Source organism: Vicugna pacos, chromosome 15, assembly GCF_048564905.1.
Source record: "Vicugna pacos chromosome 15, VicPac4, whole genome shotgun sequence".
NCBI lineage: Eukaryota > Metazoa > Chordata > Mammalia > Artiodactyla > Camelidae > Vicugna > Vicugna pacos.
In genome coordinates this window covers 43,277,426-43,300,147 of record NC_133001.1, presented here as the reverse complement: position 1 = coordinate 43,300,147, position 22,722 = coordinate 43,277,426, and the positions used below count along the sequence as shown (strand labels likewise).

Genomic DNA, 22,722 nt, shown 5'->3' with positions numbered 1-22,722 from the left:
GTTCCCACCTATAAGGCCACATGGGACTGACTAGGTGACCTGGGCCTGGAGCCTCCTGCAGAAGGGACACCATGGGGAGCAGGGAGGAAGGGGTACTGGGTCCGAGCAGCTCACTTCTTGGGCTTCCGTGGGGAGATGTCCAGAGGTGTCCCGGGAGCTGGCATGTCCATGGGAAACATGTCCACCCACAACTCCAGGCGGCCCTGAGGAAGGAGGTCGTGGCAGGTCTTCTCACAGACTCCTCCCTCTGCTCAGCAAGGCCAGTTCTCCTCTCCCTCCCAGCCTTTGTCCTGTCAGGGCCCATTTCATCAGTTTGCATCCTGGGATGCCAGCCATTCCTATGACGTCACCAATAGCCAGTTGCAATCCCAGGTCTCCACCCTAGCTGATGGAATTCTCACTCAAAGCTAAGACGTAAGCGGTGAAGGGCCATGGTGTGTGTGTGCGGGGTGAATGCAGTGAATAGCATGAGGACCTGTTCTCATGGACCCAGGCTGGGACTTCCTGATCCCAAATGCCGGAGAACCTCAGCGCCCAGCCAGGGCAGTCACCTGCTCGATGCCCGGCTTGTCAGGGTTGAGCAGTGGTCGCGTCTCCACGTGTTCGGGCACCAGGCGGCAGCCCACACGGGGGATGTCTTCCCAGTGCCTCAGGGCCAACAGCGCCACGTGCTCCTCCGTGGGCTTCCTCTGACCTGTGGGTGCCGTGGGTCAGCTGTACCCAGAGGCTCAGCAGAACAAGAGACCTGTGCTGGGCCAGGGACACAGGGGCAAAAAGGCCCCACCTCCAGGTTACTGTGGGGGAAACTGAGGCACAGAGGGAGACGTGGCTGGCCCAAGCTCTTAGCTGCCGCACAGGCCGAGAGAGGTCTGTGTCCTTGGTTTCCTCTGCCTGGGGAATTTGACCAGAGAATATTTCTGGGTTGTGAGGTCAGGAAGAAGAACCCAAATCCTGTCCCAGCACCTTGAAGGTGGTGGTTTCCTGGCAGAGACACCTGCCGATTTTCTGGGAAGTGCTATGGGGGCGAAGGGATGGGGAAAACCAGTGCAACCCAGGCCCACACCCTCACTCTGCCTCCAAAGAGCTGTGTGACCTTGGGCAAGTCTTTGAAACCCTTGGGTCTCAGTTTTCTCATCTGCAGAATGGGGAGAACCTCCCTACCCCACAGGAATGCTAAGGAGAGGAAAGGTAACAAGTGGGCACGGCTGTGTGGGGTGGCGTGGAAGGGCAGAGGCTGGGTGGACAGAAGGGGGATGCTAGGGTGATGAGCAGGGGTTGGTCCCACCACAGGGAAGTGTGGGACACTCCTTGGCCTCTGACATCCCCATGGTTGCATCCGGCATCCTGTTACCGTTCTCGTCCTCGATCTCGGAGGGTCCTGTAAAGACGCGGTTGGACACCTTCACTCTCCCAGGGGGCCCGAAGTGGGGGCCGTCCACTTTGCCCTCCTTGCAGAGGCGGGTCAGGATCTGGCTGGGCTTCATGGGGTCCCGCCAGATATTGTAGCCATGTCTGTGGGAGGAAACACACAGGCTTGGTGGGGGCTCAGGGTGCGGCTGGGCCATCCCTGGGTGGCAATGGTCCTGGCCAGTTCTCTTAGGTTGGCCGTTGCTCCATGTCAGTAAGTGATCCCTGCCCTGTGTTCCAGGATTGGCTGAGACACTAGGGCTTCCTGCCTGGGCTTTGGCCCCACATGCTCAGTGTCCCAAGGATGAGCATCCAGTCTCCCCCAGTGCAGGCTGCACCATTCCCCTACTGTGTCCACTCCTCCGGAACTTCAAAGACTCCCTGAGGAAACTGATCATCAGAGTGGTTAAGGGGCTTGACCAGGGTCACATAGCCCATTGGTGCCACAGGCCGGCCAGATCCCCTGTGGACTCTTCCCAGGACGCAGTGCTGCCCCTCTTCCTGGCCCATTTTTCTCTCCTCATCTTGTCCTCTCTGTCCTGGAATTCCCTGGCTCTCTGTCTTGGAATCTATAGTCCTGGCCCCCGAAGGCTGAGCCCAGAGCCTGTAGGGGTGGAGGCCTGGCTGGGACAGAAATCATAGTAAGTTTCCCTTCCCAAACCACATGGTCTGAATCTTCTTTTTAGAGTCAAGGTGCAGCAGATGCGATCGGCCCTGCCCCACCCCACGCACGTGGAGTAGGTCTGGGCGATGCCACAGGTGGCGCGGTGCTTGCTGTAGAAGCGGTTCTCCAGGTCAATCTTGGTTTCCCCGATGAGGTCGTCAGTGCCTACCAGATCCCAGTCGTACACGGCCACTGTCAGCATGGATTCCATGGGGAAGGAGGCCTCGATGTCAAAGGACCTGGTGGAAGAGGATTGGGAGAAGGGTTGAGGGTCAGGGTGGGGTGGGAGGTAGTCTGGGCTGAGGAAGTCAGGGTGGGGTGGCGGTGGGCAGCAAGAGGCCTTACTTCCCAAAGACAGGGTTGAGCTGCTTGGAGATGTAGTTCTCCTTGTCACGGATGTCAGTCTTGCCCAGCCGGATGGCGATGTAGGGGTCGGCTTTGCCATTGATGTCTGCAGGGTGCAGGTCTGTGGCCTGGGATGGAGGGGTGGTCCTGAGCAGGCTCCCCACACCCTCCTCATCTTCCAGTGCCCCTGCCCCTCTCCCTGATGGCTCCATGATGGTGAAGGGCAGGAGCACTGGACCAGAGACTTGTGTGACCCCAGGCAAGATGCCAACCCTCTCTGGGCCTTGGCTTCCTCCTCTATAAATGATGGGAACCAGACTAGCTGACCTCTCTGGTGCCTCCCAGTTGGAGGCTGTCAGTTTGCCACTGCTTCGGCACCTCCGGGGCAGGAGGACTGGGGGGCTGGGGGGAGGGGATGTGAGGGAGCGCTCACCCGGACCACATAGACTCGGACCAGCACGCTGATGGGATCATTGCTGGGGATGCCCTGGAACATGCCATAGGTAGGGTCATAGCCGGCTTCCCGAGACACGTCCTCTGGGAGGGGCACTTTGTACACGCAGAGGGAGCCCTGGGGCAAGGCAAGCGTGGGTCAGGGTGCAGGTTCCCATGGGCACAGGCAGGGTTGGGCACTCAAAATAGCCAAGAGCACTGAGGGTCTGCACCCTGCTGCGGTGGGGCCTTAGCCCTTCAGTTGCTGGATCACAGGGAGTCAGGGTTTCTGGAATGAGTGGCCGGGGAGGAAACTCTACGAGAGGAGGGGTGGGGAGCTGGGTTCAGGGCAGATGCTCTTTGTCAATCAGCATGGAAGTATTTTCATATTTTATCAACCAGGACAGCTGACAGTTCCACCTGGCTGTCAGCCATGGGCCTGGGGTAGGGAGAAGAGCCTATAGGGGCTCAGGACTCAGGGCCTGGGGCTCAGGGGCTGGGCCCGCGCTCCCTGCCTGACCTTGAACCGGCCAACGATGCGCTCCTCGTCAGTCGAGCCGTCCTCGTCATCCCCCGTCTTGCCTCGCAGCAGGTTGAAAGTGTGCAGCCAGTCCTCGAAGTTGTCGAACTCTGACTCCAGCTCCTTGGGGTACACCTGAGCCAGGCCCGGCCGTCAGGGGGCAAGGCCGGTCCACGGGCCTCTGTCTTGCCCCATTTGCCACCTGGTGCCCACACCCTGACAGCGTCTGCTTCCAGACCCTCACCTTGAGCTCATCAATCTTGGGTTTCTTCTTCTCGGGGGCCTCAGACGCCTGACCAGGGCCCAGGCTCTGGGTTCTCTTCTTCTTCTCCTCCTTTGCAGCCCTTGCCTTCTCCTTGCCCTTCATCAGCCCCTTCAGGCCTAGTCAGAAACAGACAAGCAGATGGAGATGATCTGAGCAGGAAGGCCTGGGTTGGAGACCCAGCTCCAGTGCTTTGCTAATTTAACTTTGCAGGTCTCGGTGTGCTCATCTGGAACATGCAGACAACGCCGCCTGGCATGCCTGCCTCGCACGGGGCAGGGCACCAGTATGCGGGGAATGTGCAAAGACTGTTGCGTGCCCTTTGACAGAGAGGGGCATGGAAGAAGCTTGGCTCTGGTGCCAGCTTGCTCTCCTCCCTGGCCTCCGTCTACCTGTCTGTAACATTAAGAGGATTGTTCTGTATCAGCATTTTCCAAACAGCATTCAGTGGAACACCAGGTGCAGGAGTTCTTGGAATGATTTAAAAGAAAGGATATGTACATATACACACACAAAATAAGTTGGGGAAATAATTTATTCTGTGTCTTCCTTTTAGAGATTTATAATAGCATTTGTATACTAAAGGCACTGAGAAGTCCTGTGCCCAAGGACCTGTTTAACCCATTTGACCCAAGAACTCTCTTTTCCCTTCAGAATACCCTTTAATAGGGTTCCATGGAAAAGATCTAGAAATGCTGCATGGAATGAGCTCTGAGGTCTCTTCCAGCTCTAATGCTCTGTGGCACTAAGTGTCTGTCCATCATTCTGCTGAAATGATCAGAGTAAAAGCCACAGTAGATAAGGGCCTCAGCCTGCTTCCTGGTGGCCAAGGATGCCTGATATCTGCTGTTGGCTGCTGCAGCTTTAGGGACCCACAAGAAGGGGAAAGAGAAGCAGCCAGGGTGCAACAGGCAGGAGAACTACCCATCCCGCAGAGATCCAGGGCTCCAGGGCTCACCCTCAGTGTTGTCCATCTCCTCTTTCTCCTCCAAGTCAATTCCTGAGGCCTCTTGCTGTCGAAGTTGCTGCCAAAAGATGAGATGAGGAACAGGGAAGGCGGGCTTCCTGGGGAAGGGTCTGTTAACCCCACACTGTGGTCTCAGACCAGTCTTAAATGCTTAGAAGCAGAAATTCTTTCCTACTGGGTTTCCAACCCAGTAGGGGTTGAAAGTTGAAAGCTTAAGTGGGTTAAAAAAGTTCATGATGTGTACAATATGGCTTAACTGTACTTAGCTGTTTATGATTCTTTAAATTGTGTATCATTGAAAAACATGTGCCCTTTAAGGTTGCTTCTTAGTGGTATTTTTTTTAATGTAGAAAAGTACAACTGAATAAGAAAATGTGCTTCATGTTCTCCTAGGGCAGTCTACCCGGACAATAGAAATACAAGTAAAAATAAACAAATGAAACTTAATTAAATTTATAAGTTTTTGCATAGCAAAGGAAACCATAAGCAAAACAAAAAGACAACCTATGGAACAGGAGAAAATATTTGCAAAAGATGAGACTGACAAGGGCTTAATTTCCAGAATATAAAAACAGCTTATACAACTTAATGATAAAAAACAAACAACCCAATCCAAAAATGAGCAGAAGACCTACACAAGCAATTCTCCAATGAAGACATACAAATGGCCAATAGGCACATGAAAAAATGCTCAATCTTGCTAATTATCAGAGAAATGCAAATCAAAACTACAGTGAGGTATCACCTCACACCAGTCAGAATGGCCATCATTAAAAAGTCCACAAATGATAAATGCTGGAAAGGGTGTGGAGAAAAGGGAATCTCCCTACACTGTTGATGGGAATGTAGTTTGGTGCAGCCAGTATGGAAAACAGTATGGAGATTCCTCAAAGAACTAAAAATAGATTTACCATATGATCCAGTAATCCCACTCCTGGGCATATATCCGGAGGGAACTCTAATTTGAAAAGATACATGCACCCCAATGTTCATAGCAGCACTATTTACAATAGCCAAGACATGGAAGCAAACTAATGTCCATTAACAGATGACTGGATAAAGAAGATGTGGTATATTTATACAATGGAATACTACTCAGCCATAAAAAATAATAAAATAATGCCTTTTGCAGCAACATGGTTGGAACTGGAGATTGCCATTGCAAGTGAAGTAAGCCAGAAAGAAAGAAAAATGACGTAAGATGTCACTTACATGTGGAATCTAAAAAAAAGACAAATGAACTTATTTATAAAACAGAAACAGACTCACTGAAATAGAAAACATACTTATGGTTACCAAGGGGGGAAAGGGGTGGGAAAGGATAAATTGGGAGTTCAAGATTTTCAGATACTAACTACTATATATAAAATAGATAAACAACTAGTTTATACTGTAGAGCAGAGGGAACTATATTCAGTATCTTATAGTAACCTATAATGAAAAAGAATATGAAACAAATATGTTTATATATATGTATGCCTGAACTATTATGTTGTACACCAGAAATTGTACATTGTAAACTGACTATACTTCAATTAAAAAAAAAGAAGAAAATGTGCTTCAGTCGGTATACACTGGACACTAACTAAATCACCAGGTGTCAACCAAGGTGCCACTGCCACCTGGTGGTAGCCTGTGCAAATTACAGGAACAGACACAAGGCAGCCTCTTGGAGCTCCTGCGTGGCCAACCTGAATCCAGGAGGTGATGGTGGGAGAAGATGCCACTAGGTGTCCCCCAATTTTCTTCTCTCCTGTTCTTCAAAAATTTTCCTGGGCACACAGCCACGTAGCTAAAGATTACGTCTCCTAGCCTACCTTGCAGCCAAGTGTGATTAAGGATCTAGATTCTAGCCAATATGAGTGAAAGTGATATTTGCAGCTTCCAGGTTGGGGATTTAAAGGGAAAGGAGTATGCCTCATCTTGACAATTCCTGTGCACTGGTATTGAGATGTGATGGAAAGCCATCTCTAACCATACAGATGCCAGTAACAAGATGGCAGGATATTGGTCCCTGACACCATGGAATCACCATACCACCTTCTTCTTGTTCACACCAATCTAACTTACTACAGCAGCTTAGCCTGTGCTCTGACTAATGTGGATGGTAAATATCACACAGCTTGGGTCACAGAAAGGGCCTGGGGGCAGAGTGTGGCTGGATCAGCTTGGCTGAGGAAACGCAACCACAGGCACATGTTCCTCCCAGTCAGTCGGTCAGTCGGTCAGTCAGGGAGTGCCCTGAGCTAGGTTGGCAGTGTGGAGAAGAGACAAATGAGGAAGAGGAGAAATGCACTTTCTGGAAATTGCCATCTGGCTCAGCAGACAGAACCCAAGTGCACACAATAGGGGAAGAAAGTTTCACAGCGAGGTGTGTAAAATAAAGTAGCATTAGGTGTTAAATAGTAACAGATGTGCAAGTACTACTGAGACGTTGTTCCCTTTTGGCCTCTGAGTGCATGTTTCTCTTCTTCCTTAAAGGTCACCTCCCCTGTGAAGCCTTCCCTGACTCCCCCAGGCACTGAATTGCCTTTGTTATCACACCGCGATGTATCTGCTTACATGTCCATTTTGCATGTCCAGGAAATACCCATGGCAGGTATGGCATCTTATCTTTAGGCTCCCATAGCACCTAGGTTGGTGTTTGATCATATATACTCAAGAGATATTTGTGCAATAAATGAATGAAGACAAGAGAAAACCAAGCCAGGGAAGGGGGACTGGCCCTCTATCCTGGAAAAGTTGAGTCCTGAACTAGAACTTCAAGGCTGTGAGTCAGGCTGTTCCAAGCTCATGTTGATGGAGTAGGGGGCGGGAAAGAAGCTGGACTGAAGGGTCTGTGTGGAGTTGGGGGGTCACCTCAGCCCCCAACCCCGGCCCGAGGCCTCACCTCTTTCATGGTATCGATGGAGGCGAAGTACTTGGACCACCAGTCCAGCATGCTCTCATCCGGCTCCTCCTCCTCCATCTCTTCTGAGCTGCCCTTCTTCTTCTTCTTCTTCTCCTTCTCCTCATCAGCCTGAAGGGTTGGCGAGGTCCGGAGTCCTGCATACATCCCTGCGCCCTGGCCACTCCCAGAGCCCTAGACCATCTGGGAGTCCCCCATCCATTCTGACCATCTGCTCCCTGGAAGCACTGGGTTCCAGGAGGCTCTGGGGGGCCACCAATGTCAAAGGGGCAGGGCCTTGTTTTGTGGAAATGGATGCCACGGCCCACAGAGGGTCATGACCTGCCAACGTGAACCACCAGCCAAGGCAGAACCAGCACTCAGGGGCCCTGCTGCCCACGCAGCTCTCTCCCTCTGCCTCTCCGGGGGGGGGGGGTGTGCTATCTGGAGCATCAGGGGCTGGGGGCGTCTCAGTCCCTGAAGCTGCTCCCCATGGCCTGACACCCTACATGGTGCAGGGTCTTCTCTCCCCAGAACCCCCCATGGTCCCCACACTCACCACATCCACTTTGATGACCGCATCAGAAGTCTGCAGGGGGGGAACCAAGGAGACAGGGACAGAACTTAGCCACTGGGACTGGAAGTGGCAGGCAGCAGCCCAGCCAGGGAGAGTGGCGGAGAGGGAGCTCATGCAGGGATGTTCCCTGTGCGTTGTAAGCGCCTGTGCTCACAAAGCCAATTCTGAGTCTGTGAAATTTCTGCCTCACAGATGTTTCCTCAGACCTACCAGGGTGGTGGTTGGCAACCCTGGCTACACATTAGAATGAGTGGGGGCTTTTAAAAATGATCAGTTGCAGGGCTCCACTGAGTCTAAATGGGGGTACTGGGCATGGGGATAGCTGGACACTCCCCAAGTGATTACTGCAGTGAGCAGGCAGCGTCGGGAGGGGAGGCTGACAAGACATGCGGCCTGTGCTCAGTAATGTCGGCTACAGGGAGGGCAAGGGCCTTAACAGTTAAGTGGATGCTCAGTGACACAGCTGAAGAGGATCCTGGTGAAAATGGCCCCACTGGAGCCCAGGGCCTGTGGGATGATGGGGCCTGTGATGTCCTCTTTGTTCACTGATGGCCTGAAACTAGGGGTCTCCCCCTACCCCAGGAGGAACAGACTCCTCAGGGGTGTATCAGGAGGCTGGGAGCTGAGGGGGATGTGGGATCTCCGGGTGCAGTCCCGGAGCCCCTGGCTGTGCCATCCGGGGCCTGTGGTCCAGGCCTGGGCCTCAGCGGCTCCCCTTTCCCAAGAGCCACGCCCACGCTAACTTAGCCAGCTGGCTGGGACTCTCTGGGGACCAGGATAATGGGGGTAAAGGAAGGTCCTTTCAGACCCAGCTCAGGCTTCAGAAGCTAGGAGGCACCCCAGGCTGCATGAAGCACATGACATGAGGAACGAGGTCCATAGCAAGCGATGGGGGGCTGGTGGGGGGGCTGCTCTCTATTCTTCCACAGTGCCTGGACTCAGGATGGCCTGTTCCAGGCCGGCCTCCATCCTGCTCTCTTTGGTAGATGCTACCTCCACATGTGAACCCCCAGGTTTTCCTCTGGCAGCCCTAGTCCCAAAGGAGGAATAAGGAGCTTCCACCTGGAAATTCGCCCCCAAGCCAGGCCTGGGGAGGGTCTTTGGTGAATGGCTGGGAAGGAAAACCAGGGACCCTTTAGAAAGGACACTGGTATTCACACAAGGAATCCATTGCCTATGGTGTTTGTTGGAATAAAAATAATTGCAGGCTATTTGCATGGTTGCTGTTCCCTCTGCCTCTCATACATATATACCACGTGTTCAGGCACGTGTCCCCAGATGCATGCACATACACATGCAGAATTGAGTCCTCCCTTCCAGGGCAGTCTAGGACAGGGCCATGTTCACATGCAGTCAGGGGAGGCCCTGTCCCATCACATGCTGAAGGAGGAGTGACTTAAAATTAATGTATTGTCTCGCAGGTGGACTGGCCGGCTCTGGTAAAGTGTCACATGCAGTTGCACGTCCCCAGCCAGCACGGGACTGACCCCAGGCGCCTTACCGCATCCAGCTTCACCATGGTCTCCAGCTTCTTGACCGGCACCTCCGGCTCCATGTTCACCACAACCTCCCCTGCAGGGTGAGAGGAGGGCCCCCCATTGTACAGCACATGGCAGCCCTGGGGGAGTCTGCCTGGACAGAGAGATGGACAGACAGACAGGGAAGAGCAGAAGTAATGGTGAGAGTCAGGAGTGGGTGAAAGGACTGGAGGTTAAAGCTGATTCTGGAGCTTTCTGAGGGGGGGGGGAGGTGACAGCTGAGGGAGAAAAGCTGGGCATAGGCAGAGGACGAGGTGGCCAGAGAGGAAGGTGGGCTGCGGTGAGTGACCCAGTGGAGGCTGGGAGGGGGCCTGGGTCTTCTCCAAGACCTGGCAGAGGAAGCCATCTGCCCTCGGGCCCTCTAAGGACGCCCAGCTCTGGCCCTTTCTGGCTCGAGGGTGAGGGGCAGCCCGGGGCAGCCTTCCTTGGCCCCCGGGGTGGGACCTCCCTCCTGGCCTCCCTGACCCCGACAAGGGGATGGCCCCAAGGAAGAAACCACTTGCAGCCCCATCTGCGGGCCTTGGGGCACGGCCGTACCCGTGGTGTTCCAGCTGGGGGCCGAGCGGTCTGGGGGCCGGTAGATGAAGCGCCGCAGGGAGCTGACGGCGTGGGAGCCCACCAGGGTGTAGCGGCCGAAGGCCCGGCAGTCCACCACGCGGATGTTCAAGGGCGGGTGCAGGAGCTCGTTCTCCGGGAGGTCCTGGGGGTGGGGGCCAGCGCGGCCTGAGCCCAGAGAAGGGGCAGAGGCACCTGGCCCTGCCCAGCTGCCCGGCCACCCCCAGCGACCCCTGGGGCCCAGACCTACCACTTCAAACCACTTGACGAGGGTGTTGAAGTTGGGGTTCTTCTTGTAATTGTGGATCAGGGACGACTGCACCCCCTTCCCCGCACACTCGATGTCCACCCGTGGCCGGTCCACCTGGGCAAGGTTCACCCGCTTCAGGTCTCGCAGGCCCCAGAACAGCACCTGCATGAGTTGGGGGGAGGCAGGGGAAGAGGAGGGCCCCTCAGTCAAGGGCACCAGCTGTGGGTGCCAGGCCACCTGAGAAGGATTTGGCTCCTGGTTCGGCAGTGCATGGGTGGGGGCTGGGCAGGGAGAGCTGATAAGGGGCGGGTGTTCTGAAGGGGCTTCAGGGTGAGGGTGGGTGTCGGGGGCAGACGGGATTGCTGGGATAGGTCCTGGATGGTAGCAGTGTGACAGAGCAGAAGGGGCAGGCACTGGGTGGGCAGGAGCCAGGGTCTGCTGCCGGCTCCTGGGTGTGACCTGGGGCCAGTCACTTTCCCTCCTTGCCCTTCATCACCCTTATCTGAAAAACGAGGCATGGCCTGAGGTTGCCAGAGACTGCTGGAGTCTGATGCCAACCATGTAATATGTGCACAGACCCTTGATAGGGAGAGAGTGAGGGGGGCCGGGAAGCAGAGCACAGCAGGGCCTGTTGTGGGCAGGGACGGAAGGGGCTCAGCGTGGTCCTCACACACCTCAATCCGGTACTTGCTGAGCACGGGCCGGATGCCCATGGGCACAGGCATGATGGGACCTCGGTCCATGTCCACTGGACCATTGATAGGTGGCAGGTCGGCCTTCCCTGATGGTCCAATCTGGGAAATACGGGACATAGTGTCATACCCTGGGGAGCCTGAGGAGACCTCCCTCTCCTCATGAGTTATTTGCCATGTGATCTGAGGAGACAGGGAAAGCTGAACAGCCCAGGTCCCCAAGAACCACATCCTCAGCTTCCGTCCCGACTGGCCTCACAGCAGGATGGGGAAGAGACTGGCCGCCTGCCCAGTCCCATCTTCCCTGCAGCCCCACCTGCAGCAGCTCGAAGGCGGCCAGCAGGTCCCCCGCTGTGGCGTTGCCACGGTAGATCTGGTAGTACTCGAGCTGGGGCGGGAAGCGGGGTGGGCAGTATGCCTCGTCGGCCATCTTCACCAGGGGCTTGGCAAAGGTCCGGCCCATGAAGTCGGCTTTGCCCTGACACAACAAACAGCCAAGGTAGCCTCTCAGCACTTGAATTTATAAAGCACGTTCACATCCCGGATCTCATTCAGTCCCCCACAGCCCCACGGAGTTGCATTGTACAGATGGGGATCATCTCATTTTACAGATGGGGAAACCAAGTCTCAGGCTAGCCCAGGCCAGGTTGGTAGTGAATGGCAAATGCAGTACTCAAACTAGAAACAGGTGCGCCTACCTCTAGCCCAGAGCTCACTCAGGGAACCCCAATCCTCCACTCCCCTACTCCAGAGCTCCTATGGAAAGCTGGGCGGCTGACTGTGGTAGGTGTGGGCAGGGGTTGGGGAGTCCCTGGGATGGGGGAAGGCTGGGGACAGCAGGCCTTGCTGGTACATCTCTTGAAGATTCTGGGCCCGAGTTTGGTCTGTCCATGCTGGGAGGTGGGGATGGCCTGGCCTATCTCCTCCCTGAGGCCTCAGAGTCCCCGAGCACCAGGAAGGAATCAGATTGCGGTGACAGGGCAGGAGACACCTGGGGTGTCCTAGAGGGGCTGGTCTGCAGCCCAGACTTCCAGCTTCCCAGCCAGCACACTGGCCGAGGAACCCTGGGGGAGACCGGGGGAAGGGGCTGCCAGTGCAGGTGGAGTGAGGCGATGTTGGGGTGGTCCCTGGTGCCGGACCCCACCCATACCATGGTGTCCTGGTCATAGATTTCAATGACAATAATAGGGGGGTCGTCCCTCAACTCATGAGCTTCGCCATAGAGCTCCAGGTTGTCGAATACCAGCATCTGGTCCCAGGTGGGGCACAGGGTCTCATTCAGCACCTGCAGCACAGGGCGGGGGAGACGGGTAATCAGTGGTGGTGGGTGGGCGACACCCGAGCAGGAGTCACCCCTAATCACTCTGGTTTCCAGGGGACTCAGGGGCAGGAGGGACATATTCCCTGGCTCTTCTGGGAATCTTAAAATGAAGGTTGATATGAAGTCTGCTCCTGACCGTCTTCCCCCAATCCCTGCCAAGGTCTTCCCTGTCCTCCATGCAGAATGTAACCACAGTTAAAGCCCTCACCAGTGTGGCCTGGGCCGGCAGTTATCTGCAAGCCTTCCCTCTAAGGGCCTGGGGTACTGACCGATCTATTTCTCCAGGCCCCAGAAGCTCACAGGCCTCCCCCAGTGCCCTCCCTCCTCCCCTGGCCCTCACCTCTGTGCACTGACTCTGGTTGATAAAGAAGACACGGGCGAAGGGGTCTGAGAGGCCACTGCTGTCGGCGGCAAAGAGGCTCCGAGCCTGGTACATGTGGGCGCGGAGCTGGAAGGCCTGCTTCTCTGCGGGGAGAGCAGGCTGAGGTGCTGGGAACAGGCGCCCCACCAGCGCCCTCCCAGGGTGAGGGCTGGGAGCCAGGGGCTGCCCGGGTGCAGGCATCCTCACTCACTGGTGTAGACCAGGCTGATGGGTGGGAAGGAGTGCAGGCCCAAACCCTGGGCCGCCTTGACCTCCTCGAAGCCGCAGGGCAGGCCACACAGGAAGTCCTTGCGCTGCTTGCTGAGGCCCAGCCACAGGTAGAGCTCCAGCTTGGCTTGCACTGTCCAGCCCGCCGAGCCGAAGCCCCGCTTCCCCGGCAGCTGGGGGTGGGCACGGGGTCAGCTGCCGGAGCCCGTGGGGTAAGGAAGGGGCAGGGGGCTGGAGGAGGCCATGGTCAGGGGACCTGTGTCCCTCTGCAGCCATCCCACTGGGCTGTGGGGTTGGGAACACAGCACCAAGGAGAATGGATGGGAGGGGACCCCCTGCCGTTCCTACTCTCTCCACCTCTTCTCTGAGCACATCTCTGAGCACACCATCAGCTCAGGCCAGCCAGACCCGGGGGTGGGGGTGCTGCTCCCTCCGAGGGGAGGCTGACCCCTTGAAAGAAGCCCAGACCCCTCCACCCCACAATCTCGCTTCCCTTCCGGCACCTTGAGGAAGAGGGTCTTGACTTTGGCGCAGTCCTTGCCCAGCTCCTCCTCCACGATGGAGAAGAGCAGGTCCTTGGAGGGCACCCGGGCGTAGGCGATGCGCTTGTTGTTGCTCATCATCCAGATGAAGACGTCGGGGATGCTGTGCTGGGGCTGGGGTGGGCAGGGTGGGGGCCAGTGAGGGAGAGGTCCTGCCTCTTGGCCAGGCCTGGACCCACAGAGGGAAGGACCCCTGATGCTGGGATTTCCTTCTCTTCCCACTAATCCAGCGGGAAGAACATCCCTGTCCCCCAGTGGCTGTCAGAGCAGGAGGGGCCTCCTCGGTGATCTGGCTCAACCCCTCCTGTGCAGCCCCACTTCCGCCTCGGGTCACTTGGGTTTGGGGCTGGCATCCCCTCTGTGCATGCCTTCGGGGGGCACACCTCGTCTGCCAGGAAGCGCAGCTTCTGCAGGAAGTTCTGGCACAGCCTCAGTTTGTCTCGCACAGTGTGCCGCTTCACTTGTGCCCGCAGGGTCTTCGCCTGCTGCCCCATGCTCTCCTGTGGGGTTGGGGGGTGGATGTAAGTGGGACTCGGTCCACGATGTGTGATGGAGGGGTGGCCCTGGGGGCTGTGACTTCAGAGACAGATGTTCCCACATCTTGGGTTCCCTTTCCATCTCCAACCCTCCCTCGTCCCCCGTGTGGTCCAGCTGTGTCCTCACCAGCTCCCGCATGCAGGACTTGAGGCGCTCTCGGTCTAGCCTGGTGCGGGACGAGTGGCTCTGGTCCTTGTCAGCAAGCGAGAGGAAGCGGCTGGGGCCAAAAGTGGGGGGCAGGGCTTAGCAGAGCCCACCTGCCAGCAGGAGGCCTGCAAATGCCTCCTTTTCTGCCAGCCCCCACTTCTGCCCACCCCGCCACCCCCGCCCCATTCAGCAGCCCTGCTGCTCACCAGCAGCCACAGCTCAGCTCCTCCAGGACGCCCCGCAGTCGACGCTCAGGGTAGGGCTTCTCCGTTTTGATCATCTCCTGCACATCATTCAGGCCCTCTTCCTGTGAACCAGGAGTGTGAGCCCTAGCCCCTCTCAGCCTCCCCAGATGTCTTCCCCCATTCATCAGGGGGATGGGGGCTAGTGCCCTAGGACCTCCCATGAGCACTGTCCCTGGAGTGTCCCACCATCATAAGGAAAACACCAATTTCTGTTTTCAGAGCCTGGAGGCCTTCATGTTCATGGGTCTTCAGTTCCTGAAGGAAGAAGCCCTCTGGCCTGAGTCTGGCGTCACAGGGGCTGGGCAGAACTTAGAGCTAGATGTGAGGGGTAAGGGGCGCAGGCCAGAGACAGAGGGGTTGGCCAGCTGCCTCCAGGGAAACCCAGGACTGGACGGGCCAGGATTCCCAGACAACACTCCAGGTAGCCCTCAGGCCCCCCACCACTCCTGGGACTGGGGCTGGGACAGGAACTCCTGCTGGGGCCATTCCTGTAGTCCTTCCCTACCCCAACAGCAAGCTGCTGGACAGGCAGGCCTTGTATGTTGCAAGGGAAGCTTCCAGGCTGAGTGAGGCCATCCGAAGCACCCCCACCTCTCCCTTTCCCCTCCCACCCATGGCCTGGCCCTGACCAGCTTGTCTGCAATGTGGTCCATGATGTTGGCGTTGTAGAGGCGGCGCCGCTGGTCCGGCCACCAGCTCTTGATGTAGATGCAGGGCTTGCGCTCCAGGTAGGGCAGATGGAAGTAGTTCCTGGGGTGGGGGTGGGGCGGGCAGAGCAGGTGGGAGGTTGAGGACTGGGTGCCCAGGGAGGTGGGGGGGTGGGCCATGAGAGGATTGGGGGCAGCGGGCAGGGCCACCCAGGACCCTGTGTCCCACCTGGCTCACCTATCAGTGATCTGGGGCCGCATGGGTGGGGTGGAGGAGACTGAGGCTAGGTCCCCAGCCTCGTCAGTCTCGTCATCACTTGAGTTCTGGATCAGATCAACTTCCTCCTCGTCCCCTGGCTCCTTCCGAGGCCGAGGCCGCTGGGGTCTTGACAGGCCATCAACTTCATTCCCATAGTTGCCTGGAGGCAGGGGAGGGCTTGAGAGGGCCTAGAGTCCTTCCCACCAGGCCCCACTCTCCCCTCCAGTCCAGAGGTTTGTGGGAGGGAAGAGGGAAAATCAGGGAAAGGGGCAGGTGCTGGGGTCTGAGCCAGCTTGGAGAGGATAGAACACTAGCCAGGGAAAGAGACCTCCCTAGGAGCCCCGCTGACCGCTGAGCTCAAGGTCCGGCCCAGGAAGTGACCCTTATTCCCACCCTCTGCTCTCCAACCCGGCAAGGCCTCGCTCCCTTTTACAGGGAGGGCATCTTTCCTCCCCGTGTTGCAGACACAGCCTAGCCCTTAGGTGGAACGAAGGTGCAGCCGGTGGGGCGTGTGTGCACCCACAGGCAGACGCTGTGTGCTGCGTGGGCCCCTGAGGACACTGGAGGGAAGTGGTCCAAGTTCTCCCCACTCCGGGGCTGTGGAGCCGGGCCTGGCAGTTACCACCCAGCAGCCCCCAAGCCTGAAGACCCCTCCGTGAGCCCAGCTCTCACCTATGGTGACCTCAAAGGTGATGGGCTTGTCTCCGTTTTTCCGGTCGATCATTGAGGCCTCCAGGAAGGCTCCAAATAGAAAGAATTCTTCCACCTTCCCTGTACAGCTCTGTGGAGAAGGTGGTTCAAACCATCCTGAAACTTAGTGGGGATGTTGGGCCTGGGGCCAGGCCTCCTCCTACCATCTCGCAGACAGGCCCTGGGGGCTAATGGTGGGGGACAGCCTACCCAGCCGTGGAGCTGGGAGCCCAGACACTGAAGGCCCAGTTCCTTTTGCCCCCCAGCCTGGATGTCCCTGGGGGAAAGGCAGCTCTGTCCAGCATGAGGACAGCCACCGCCAGGAATAGGGCAGAGGCAGGGCTCCACCTCAGGACCTCCGGGCAGAGCGGTGGCAGGCAGTGGAAGGGGACACTGCTTCCTGGGGAGGGAGTTCTCATCCTGGGGGCCTAGCCCCCGAGGCAAGCAGGGCGGCCACAGGCCGAGCCCAGGCCCAGGCTGCTGAGGCAGGAAGGGGGCTGAGCAGGGGACTCTGGAGGACAGCACAGCGCTTGCACCCCGCAGCAGGGGCCTCACCTCCGAGATGGGCGTGGCCGGCTCCATCTGCACCTCCGTGGAGCTGGTGAGCTCAGGGTTGGAGGTGTCCAGGATTTCCACCGCCAGGCCCAGCATGAGGCGGGCGCGGAAGGACACGCCCTCCCCCAGGCCCTCGTTCAGGTCCTGGTGCTCATCGAGTAGCGTGTAGTTGCGTGTGGAGCCGTACATGTTCACCCAGGCAGGGCCCAGCGTGGGCAGGAAGCCTGCGGGTGGGGGGCAGAGGGTGGAGGGGCTCAGTTGGGGTGGGGAGACCTCTTTGGGGGTGCTCCCAGCCTGCACCTCCTGGTTGCTGAGCTGAGGACCTCATGCCTGGCTCGGGAAGTCATCTGAGGCTAGAGAGGGCCTGTGGGGCAGCTTGAGGCTCTCAAGGGGCCACAGGGAGAGCTCATGTCTGCTGTGCACTGTGACAGGGTGGCCTTCTCACTCGCATGGGGCACTTTTGTGTGTCTGCTTATTCTCTGCAGGGGCCTGAGCTGGCTGTGGCGCCCCACATACACACACATCCATTTCTGTGGAGCAAAGTCATGCTCCCTGCTGCCCAGTGCCTGCTCCAGGGGCTGCCTGCAAGCCACTTGAAGGACAGCTGCGTGCCACCACGGTCTCACCCTGCTTCCCCAGACCACCCCCCCCCTCCTCTCCAAAGGTCCTTCCTCTCTGCCTCTGCCTGTCAAATGCTCTTCCCCCATGAAGCCCTCCCGTTTCCTAGTCCCAGCTAGTTTTCTCCTGTTGGGATTTGTCGTGTCTCATGTGAAACATGGATCCAATTCTGCCTTATGTGTTTGGCTTTTGTTGTGCCTAGTTTATAAAAAATATCACAGCATTTTAAAATTTGAGATACACTTCATGTAACATAAAATTCACCATTTTTAGGTATGCATTTCAATGGTTTTTAGTGTATTCACTATGTTGTGCAATCATCCAGGACTTTTCCATCCCCCTCAAAAGAAACCCCGCATCTTTTAGCAGTTCATCCCCCCTCCCCCTCCCCCACCCCCTTGAAACTGCTCATCGACTTTCTGTCTCTACGAATTTGCCTATTCTGGATATTTCATATAAATGGAATCGTACAATCTGTGGTCTTTTGTGTCTCCTGCCTCAGGTTTTGAGAATTTGGTAGCTCATGCACCTCCCTCATTCCCAGTGAGCACCGTGAGGACAGGATGGATTCCTCCCTTGCTCTGTATCCCTTGTACGCAGTTCAGTGCCCGGGTCCTAGGAAGGGTCAGTCCTTCCAAGTCCCCACACGTCTGTAGATAGGCACTGTGGTGGTATACGCATGTGTATGTAATGTGTATGTACATATGCACACATAAATAATTGTTATTATTTTCATTTTACAGATGAGAAAACAGGTACAAAGCTCACACATCTTCTAACTCTCAGAGCAGCTGGGGTTTGAATCCAGGCAGCCTGGCTCAGACAGGCCCAGGCAGCTCTGTGCAGACCTGAGTCATGAGTTTCCACCCTTCCCTTGAGGCAGAGGCTGCTCACAAAACCCTGACCACGCCCAGCGCCTCTCCAGCTGAGGTGCGGGATGGTGGTGATGTGTGAGGGATGGTGGTGGCATGTGTGGGGGTCTCATTGACTCCATCCCTTCAGCCCCCCAACCCCAGCTTCCTGCTACTGACCTTTGTCTCCGTCGTTGGAAATCTTGCGCAGGTCAATGAAGTGGGTGCCGATGGCCACGTCATTGACCTTGTCTGAGTCCCGGATCTGCACTTTCATGCGCTTGCAGAGTGGGGGGAACAGGTCTGTAAAAACCACCTGCTCATTCCACAGCGGCTCGTAGCTGCTCTTCTGCACTGAGGTCTTGCCCTGGTGGGAGGAAGTGAGGGTTTGAGTGTGTGTGAGCACGTGTGTCTGCGTGTGAGTGTGTGTCTATGTGCTATGTGTGGCATGTGGTGGGTGTACCTATGGTGCACGTGTGTATATATATGTGTTATGTGTGGCACGTGGTGGGTGTGCACGTGTGTACGTGCGTGTGTATGCATGCTCATCTCCTCACTCTTCCTCCCGACCAGCCTCTCAGACTCTCCTCCCTGTCAGTGTCCTCCCTCAGTTCTTGGTCTCTGTGACCTGGGGCCAGGGAGGAATCCCTGAGGCTCAGACTGGCTTCGCCCCCAGCCCCTCTGAGCTGGAGCTCTGCTCATCTCTCCTCACTTCCAGAGGTGAACGCACCAAAGTGATCAAAGGCTAGTTTGGAAGCTTCTGATTCTGCCTCATGTCTGTCCCCAGGACCCCATGCCCATCCCCCTGCACCCTGGTGCCTGTCACCCCACTCCCCAGCCTCCTGCACCCTGTACCCCAATACCTTCTGGCCAGCAAAGAAGACTTGCACGTAGGGGTCAACCAGATCCTTGTTCTCACCGATGAAAGCCTTCTTCACGTTGGCCATGAGGCTTGTGTTCATGCGGGGCAGCCCCTCTGCTCGGTAAATTTTCACATAGAACCGGGCCCACTGGCGTTCGGGGGGCACCCCCTCGGGGAGCAGCAAGTTCCTGCCGGTGCATACAGTTAGGACTGTGGTGGCCAGACCAGGGCTCCCAGACTCCTGCACCAGCATCTACACACCCCTGGGGCCCAGGACAACATGTGAAGGACGGCTGAGAAGGACCATGCTAGGACTAAAGATGCTCAAGTTGATGATACTTGCTCTCTAGTGGGATCCTGGGCAAATCTCCCCATCTCTCTGAGCCTCAGTTTCCTCACCTTTAAGATGGGAATACAGCCACCTCCCAGGAATATGATAAATAGGTTAAAATACACGAGTACTTTGTAAACTGTAAACTATAGAGCGGGAGAACCATCCTGGTAACACTGTCCCCTTTCCTAGCTGTGTGTCACATCTTTTCTCCCACACAAAAACGTCACCCATGGCCACCACGCTCCCTCCCCTGCCCACCGAAGTCATGGCTCATTGGATCCCAGCACTTTCTCCCACTGTGTTCAGACAAGGTCCCAGAATATTTCTCAACAGCCGCTGTCAGCTGCTTAAAATTGGCACAGAATACAAAATTTCTTTGCTCTCCTAGGTGTAGACTCAAGGCCCAGCAGCTCTGGGAATCTTCCCTCTTTTATCCAAGTTTCTCATAGTCAGAAGTCTGGATGTCAAATGACTCTTATTCCTGACTGTCCTCTGTGAACCCTGCCTGCCTTGCCTCAGGCCTTTCTGTCCCGTGTGGAGAGTCCATGGACACTGAGGCTGGCTCCTTTCAGGGAGAGCTGGGCCATCTGGGTGCGTGGGTGAGGGAGACAGACAGAGGGCAAGATCTCTGGGCCAAGTTCACCCTGGGGGCTCCCTTTGTGCCCCTGGAAGGGCCGGGCCAGGTCTCCAGGGCCCAGGGGAGAAGGGCGTCTCACCCCTCGATGTCATCCTCGTCGGTCTCATTGGCCTTGTGGGGCGTCTTGATGTTGTCCCCCTTGCCCACCACGGCGACATCGCACTTCACATAGCCCTTCAGCCCCGCAGAGATGTCATCAGGATCCGACAGGATGGCCCACTTATGGTGGAACTGGTGCTCTGCAGTAGCGAGGAGGGAGGGCTGCACCTGCAGACCCTACCCAGGGCTGCTCCCTCCCTCAGGGCCGCCCCAGAGCCCCGGGCTGAGTGCCACGCTGGCCCTTAGAGTCCAGGCTATCAGGTCCAGGGGCCCTGGGGCCACAGCTCTGCCTGCCTCTGGGCCAGAGGGGAGAGAGTTCCTTGAGCAAGGGGGGCTGGGGCAAGGTCCTGCCCCGGTCATGTACCCGGGGGTGTGGTGTGGCAGAACTGGCACACCTCAGGAGGAGGGGGCCACGTCCTAGGCTGCCCCAGAGCTTCAGGGTCTTGCTGGAGCAGACGTTTGTGGGACGGATACATGAAAATGTAGCTAGATGGCTGGGTGGGGAGATAGATAGAGGATGGGTAGGGGACTGCCAGGCTAGCTGAAAATGTAGATGGATGGATGGATAGATGGCAGATGGATAAATGGATAGAAGAATGGATTAATACATGGACAGGTGGGTGGATGGATGAATGGATAGATGGACAGATGTGCGCATAGTTGGACGAACTGGGGGAAATTTATCAAGGAAAGAGAATAAGACTCAGAAGGGACATAAAATTTGCCTTCAGAGTTAAAGGCTATTTGAAGAGGGAATGGATTTATTCTTTCTGTCCTTTCATAGAGAGATTGGGCTATGTGTTTTTAAGGTCTCTTGACGTTTCCATGATTTTTGATTTTGTGATTTTTATGTGTATAATCTTGGGTTTTGAACTTCAATTTCCTGGCCTGAATGATAGTTATAATGTGCACCAGCCAAGTGTCTGCTAGGCTGAACCATAAAGAATAACCAATTTGTTCAACCTAATAGTTTAGTGGCACCTCCAAGATACAACTTCTCTTGGCCTCATTTATCTCGTCTGTAGAATGGGAAGGAATGCTGATGCCTCCCTCACTGTTCTGTGAGGGTCAGATGTGATAGTCACACATTGTATTGCCACTGCTGAAGGGCTAATGAGGTCCTTACTGTACCCTCAGTGACAAGTTCACCTGAGGGGCTTGGGTGGAGCCCTGTGCCAGCTTGTGTGCCCGTGGTTCCTGGGCTGGCCGTGTGCTTAGTTGTTGTGTGTCAGGCCAAGGGCACTTTCTCTGCCTGGCCCAGCCGTCATCACCAGCCCTCTGGGCCACCCTTCAGAGTTCCTTCATCAACCCCATGCAGGGTTGGTCCCCGAGTTCCCATAGGCACAGCCCCACAGGGCTGTTCTCAGGTGGCCTGGGTCCCTTGATGAGTGGTCAGTGGAAGCGTTTTGAGGGCCCAGCGTCATGCATCTGGTGTTGAGAACAATGTGGCTTTGTTGGGACTCAATAAAGCCTAACTTCACCACAGACCAACTGGGTGACTGGGGAAGCCCGGGTGCTTCTCTAAGGTCCAGGCTCCTCGACTGTAAAAGGGGGTGATGCCGCCTACCCCGTGGGACTCCTGTGAACCCCGCAGACTGGGTGCAGGTAGTCACTGTGTTTGTATGCAGACTGGGCACCCCATTGCCCTGCAGACTCCATGGCTGTGTGCACTCATGTCCCCACCCAAGTTCACAGTCCTGGCCAGGCTGAGACCAGGGGCTGGCAGGGTGGGAAGGACAGCGTGCCCCGCGCTCCCGGAGCCGTGTGCACCGATGCTGACCGAGCCACGTGACTACTCACCAGGCTGGGAGTACACGGTTCCCACGTCCATCTTGAAGGACCCCACGAGGGTGCCACTGCGCAGCAGGTTCTTGGAGTGAATCACCTTCCAGGCAGAACCACCAGCCGCCAGTCAGGCGGGATGCGCTGAGGCTTTCCACGGGGCAAAGGGTTGACTCCTAGTAGTGGCACCTCACTCTTTCTGGGGACCTGAGCTTCACGGTGAAGCAGGAGGGCATCTGGCAGGGCAGGGGCGGCTCTCTGAGGCTTAGCATCAGCCTGTTCTGCCTTGCCTGAGTTTTGTGGGCTCCCAGGTACAGGTGAGCAGGCTGTACACTATACAGAAGCACCTGGCTGATGGATTGAGAGGGGCCCAAATCCAGCTAGTGCTCTACTTGTTCAGATGTGTGTCTGGGAGCAGGTCTGCTTTTTAATGGCTGGCCCACCCAGAGGGGGTGCCCTTTGCAAGTCTGCACAAAGGTGCATTTTGAGCTAACAGCCCTGCCTGCCAGGGACTGTGCCCTACTCACCGAGATCTTGATGATTTTGTCGAACATGACATCAGGAGAGACGTGGAAGTCAAAGACGAAGTACTGGAGGGGGAAGGACCCAGACCTGGTATCACTCGGCTGGCAGAGGCTGAGTGCCGGACCCCTCCCTCCTGGCAGTGCTTGTCTGCACCCTGGCCATTTCCCCTGAGCCCCGAAATTTAGATGAGCAGGAGGAGCAAGAACCACTGGTCCCCTCTGACTGTGGCGCAGCTGAGAGCTGTGTGGCCCTGAGCAACACATCTTCTGAACCCCAACTTCCTGAGCTGTCAAATGGGGGTAATGACCCAACTTAGATTCTTGTTACCAGGCTTGAAGAGGTACACGAGATACTGGAAGATACACTGTGGTGATAGGGGTCCCACA

General features: G+C 56.5%; 1 protein-coding gene across 2 annotated transcripts in view; it reads right to left on the bottom strand.

Moving 5' to 3' along the window:
* OTOF (otoferlin) overlaps positions 1 to 22,722 on the bottom strand; it is an 83,005-nt gene that overhangs the window by 4,628 nt on the left and 55,655 nt on the right. For both annotated transcript variants that reach the window (XM_072938339.1, XM_072938340.1), the window contains exons 10-41: positions 22,339 to 22,401; positions 21,830 to 21,914; positions 20,010 to 20,169; positions 18,961 to 19,147; positions 18,278 to 18,464; positions 16,629 to 16,852; positions 16,056 to 16,164; positions 15,363 to 15,543; positions 15,107 to 15,227; positions 14,439 to 14,539; positions 14,212 to 14,302; positions 13,932 to 14,048; positions 13,510 to 13,662; positions 12,990 to 13,179; positions 12,758 to 12,882; positions 12,247 to 12,381; positions 11,413 to 11,574; positions 11,079 to 11,198; positions 10,405 to 10,566; positions 10,137 to 10,299; positions 9,563 to 9,693; positions 8,044 to 8,073; positions 7,488 to 7,616; positions 4,589 to 4,655; positions 3,613 to 3,749; positions 3,369 to 3,503; positions 2,850 to 2,987; positions 2,417 to 2,544; positions 2,140 to 2,310; positions 1,352 to 1,512; positions 552 to 694; positions 115 to 203 (exon numbers count right to left, since the gene is read on the bottom strand). In XM_072938339.1, the coding sequence (XP_072794440.1) occupies positions 115 to 203; positions 552 to 694; positions 1,352 to 1,512; positions 2,140 to 2,310; positions 2,417 to 2,544; positions 2,850 to 2,987; positions 3,369 to 3,503; positions 3,613 to 3,749; positions 4,589 to 4,655; positions 7,488 to 7,616; positions 8,044 to 8,073; positions 9,563 to 9,693; positions 10,137 to 10,299; positions 10,405 to 10,566; positions 11,079 to 11,198; positions 11,413 to 11,574; positions 12,247 to 12,381; positions 12,758 to 12,882; positions 12,990 to 13,179; positions 13,510 to 13,662; positions 13,932 to 14,048; positions 14,212 to 14,302; positions 14,439 to 14,539; positions 15,107 to 15,227; positions 15,363 to 15,543; positions 16,056 to 16,164; positions 16,629 to 16,852; positions 18,278 to 18,464; positions 18,961 to 19,147; positions 20,010 to 20,169; positions 21,830 to 21,914; positions 22,339 to 22,401 (4,295 nt within the window). The remainder of the gene's footprint in view (positions 1 to 114; positions 204 to 551; positions 695 to 1,351; positions 1,513 to 2,139; positions 2,311 to 2,416; positions 2,545 to 2,849; positions 2,988 to 3,368; positions 3,504 to 3,612; positions 3,750 to 4,588; positions 4,656 to 7,487; positions 7,617 to 8,043; positions 8,074 to 9,562; positions 9,694 to 10,136; positions 10,300 to 10,404; positions 10,567 to 11,078; positions 11,199 to 11,412; positions 11,575 to 12,246; positions 12,382 to 12,757; positions 12,883 to 12,989; positions 13,180 to 13,509; positions 13,663 to 13,931; positions 14,049 to 14,211; positions 14,303 to 14,438; positions 14,540 to 15,106; positions 15,228 to 15,362; positions 15,544 to 16,055; positions 16,165 to 16,628; positions 16,853 to 18,277; positions 18,465 to 18,960; positions 19,148 to 20,009; positions 20,170 to 21,829; positions 21,915 to 22,338; positions 22,402 to 22,722) is intronic.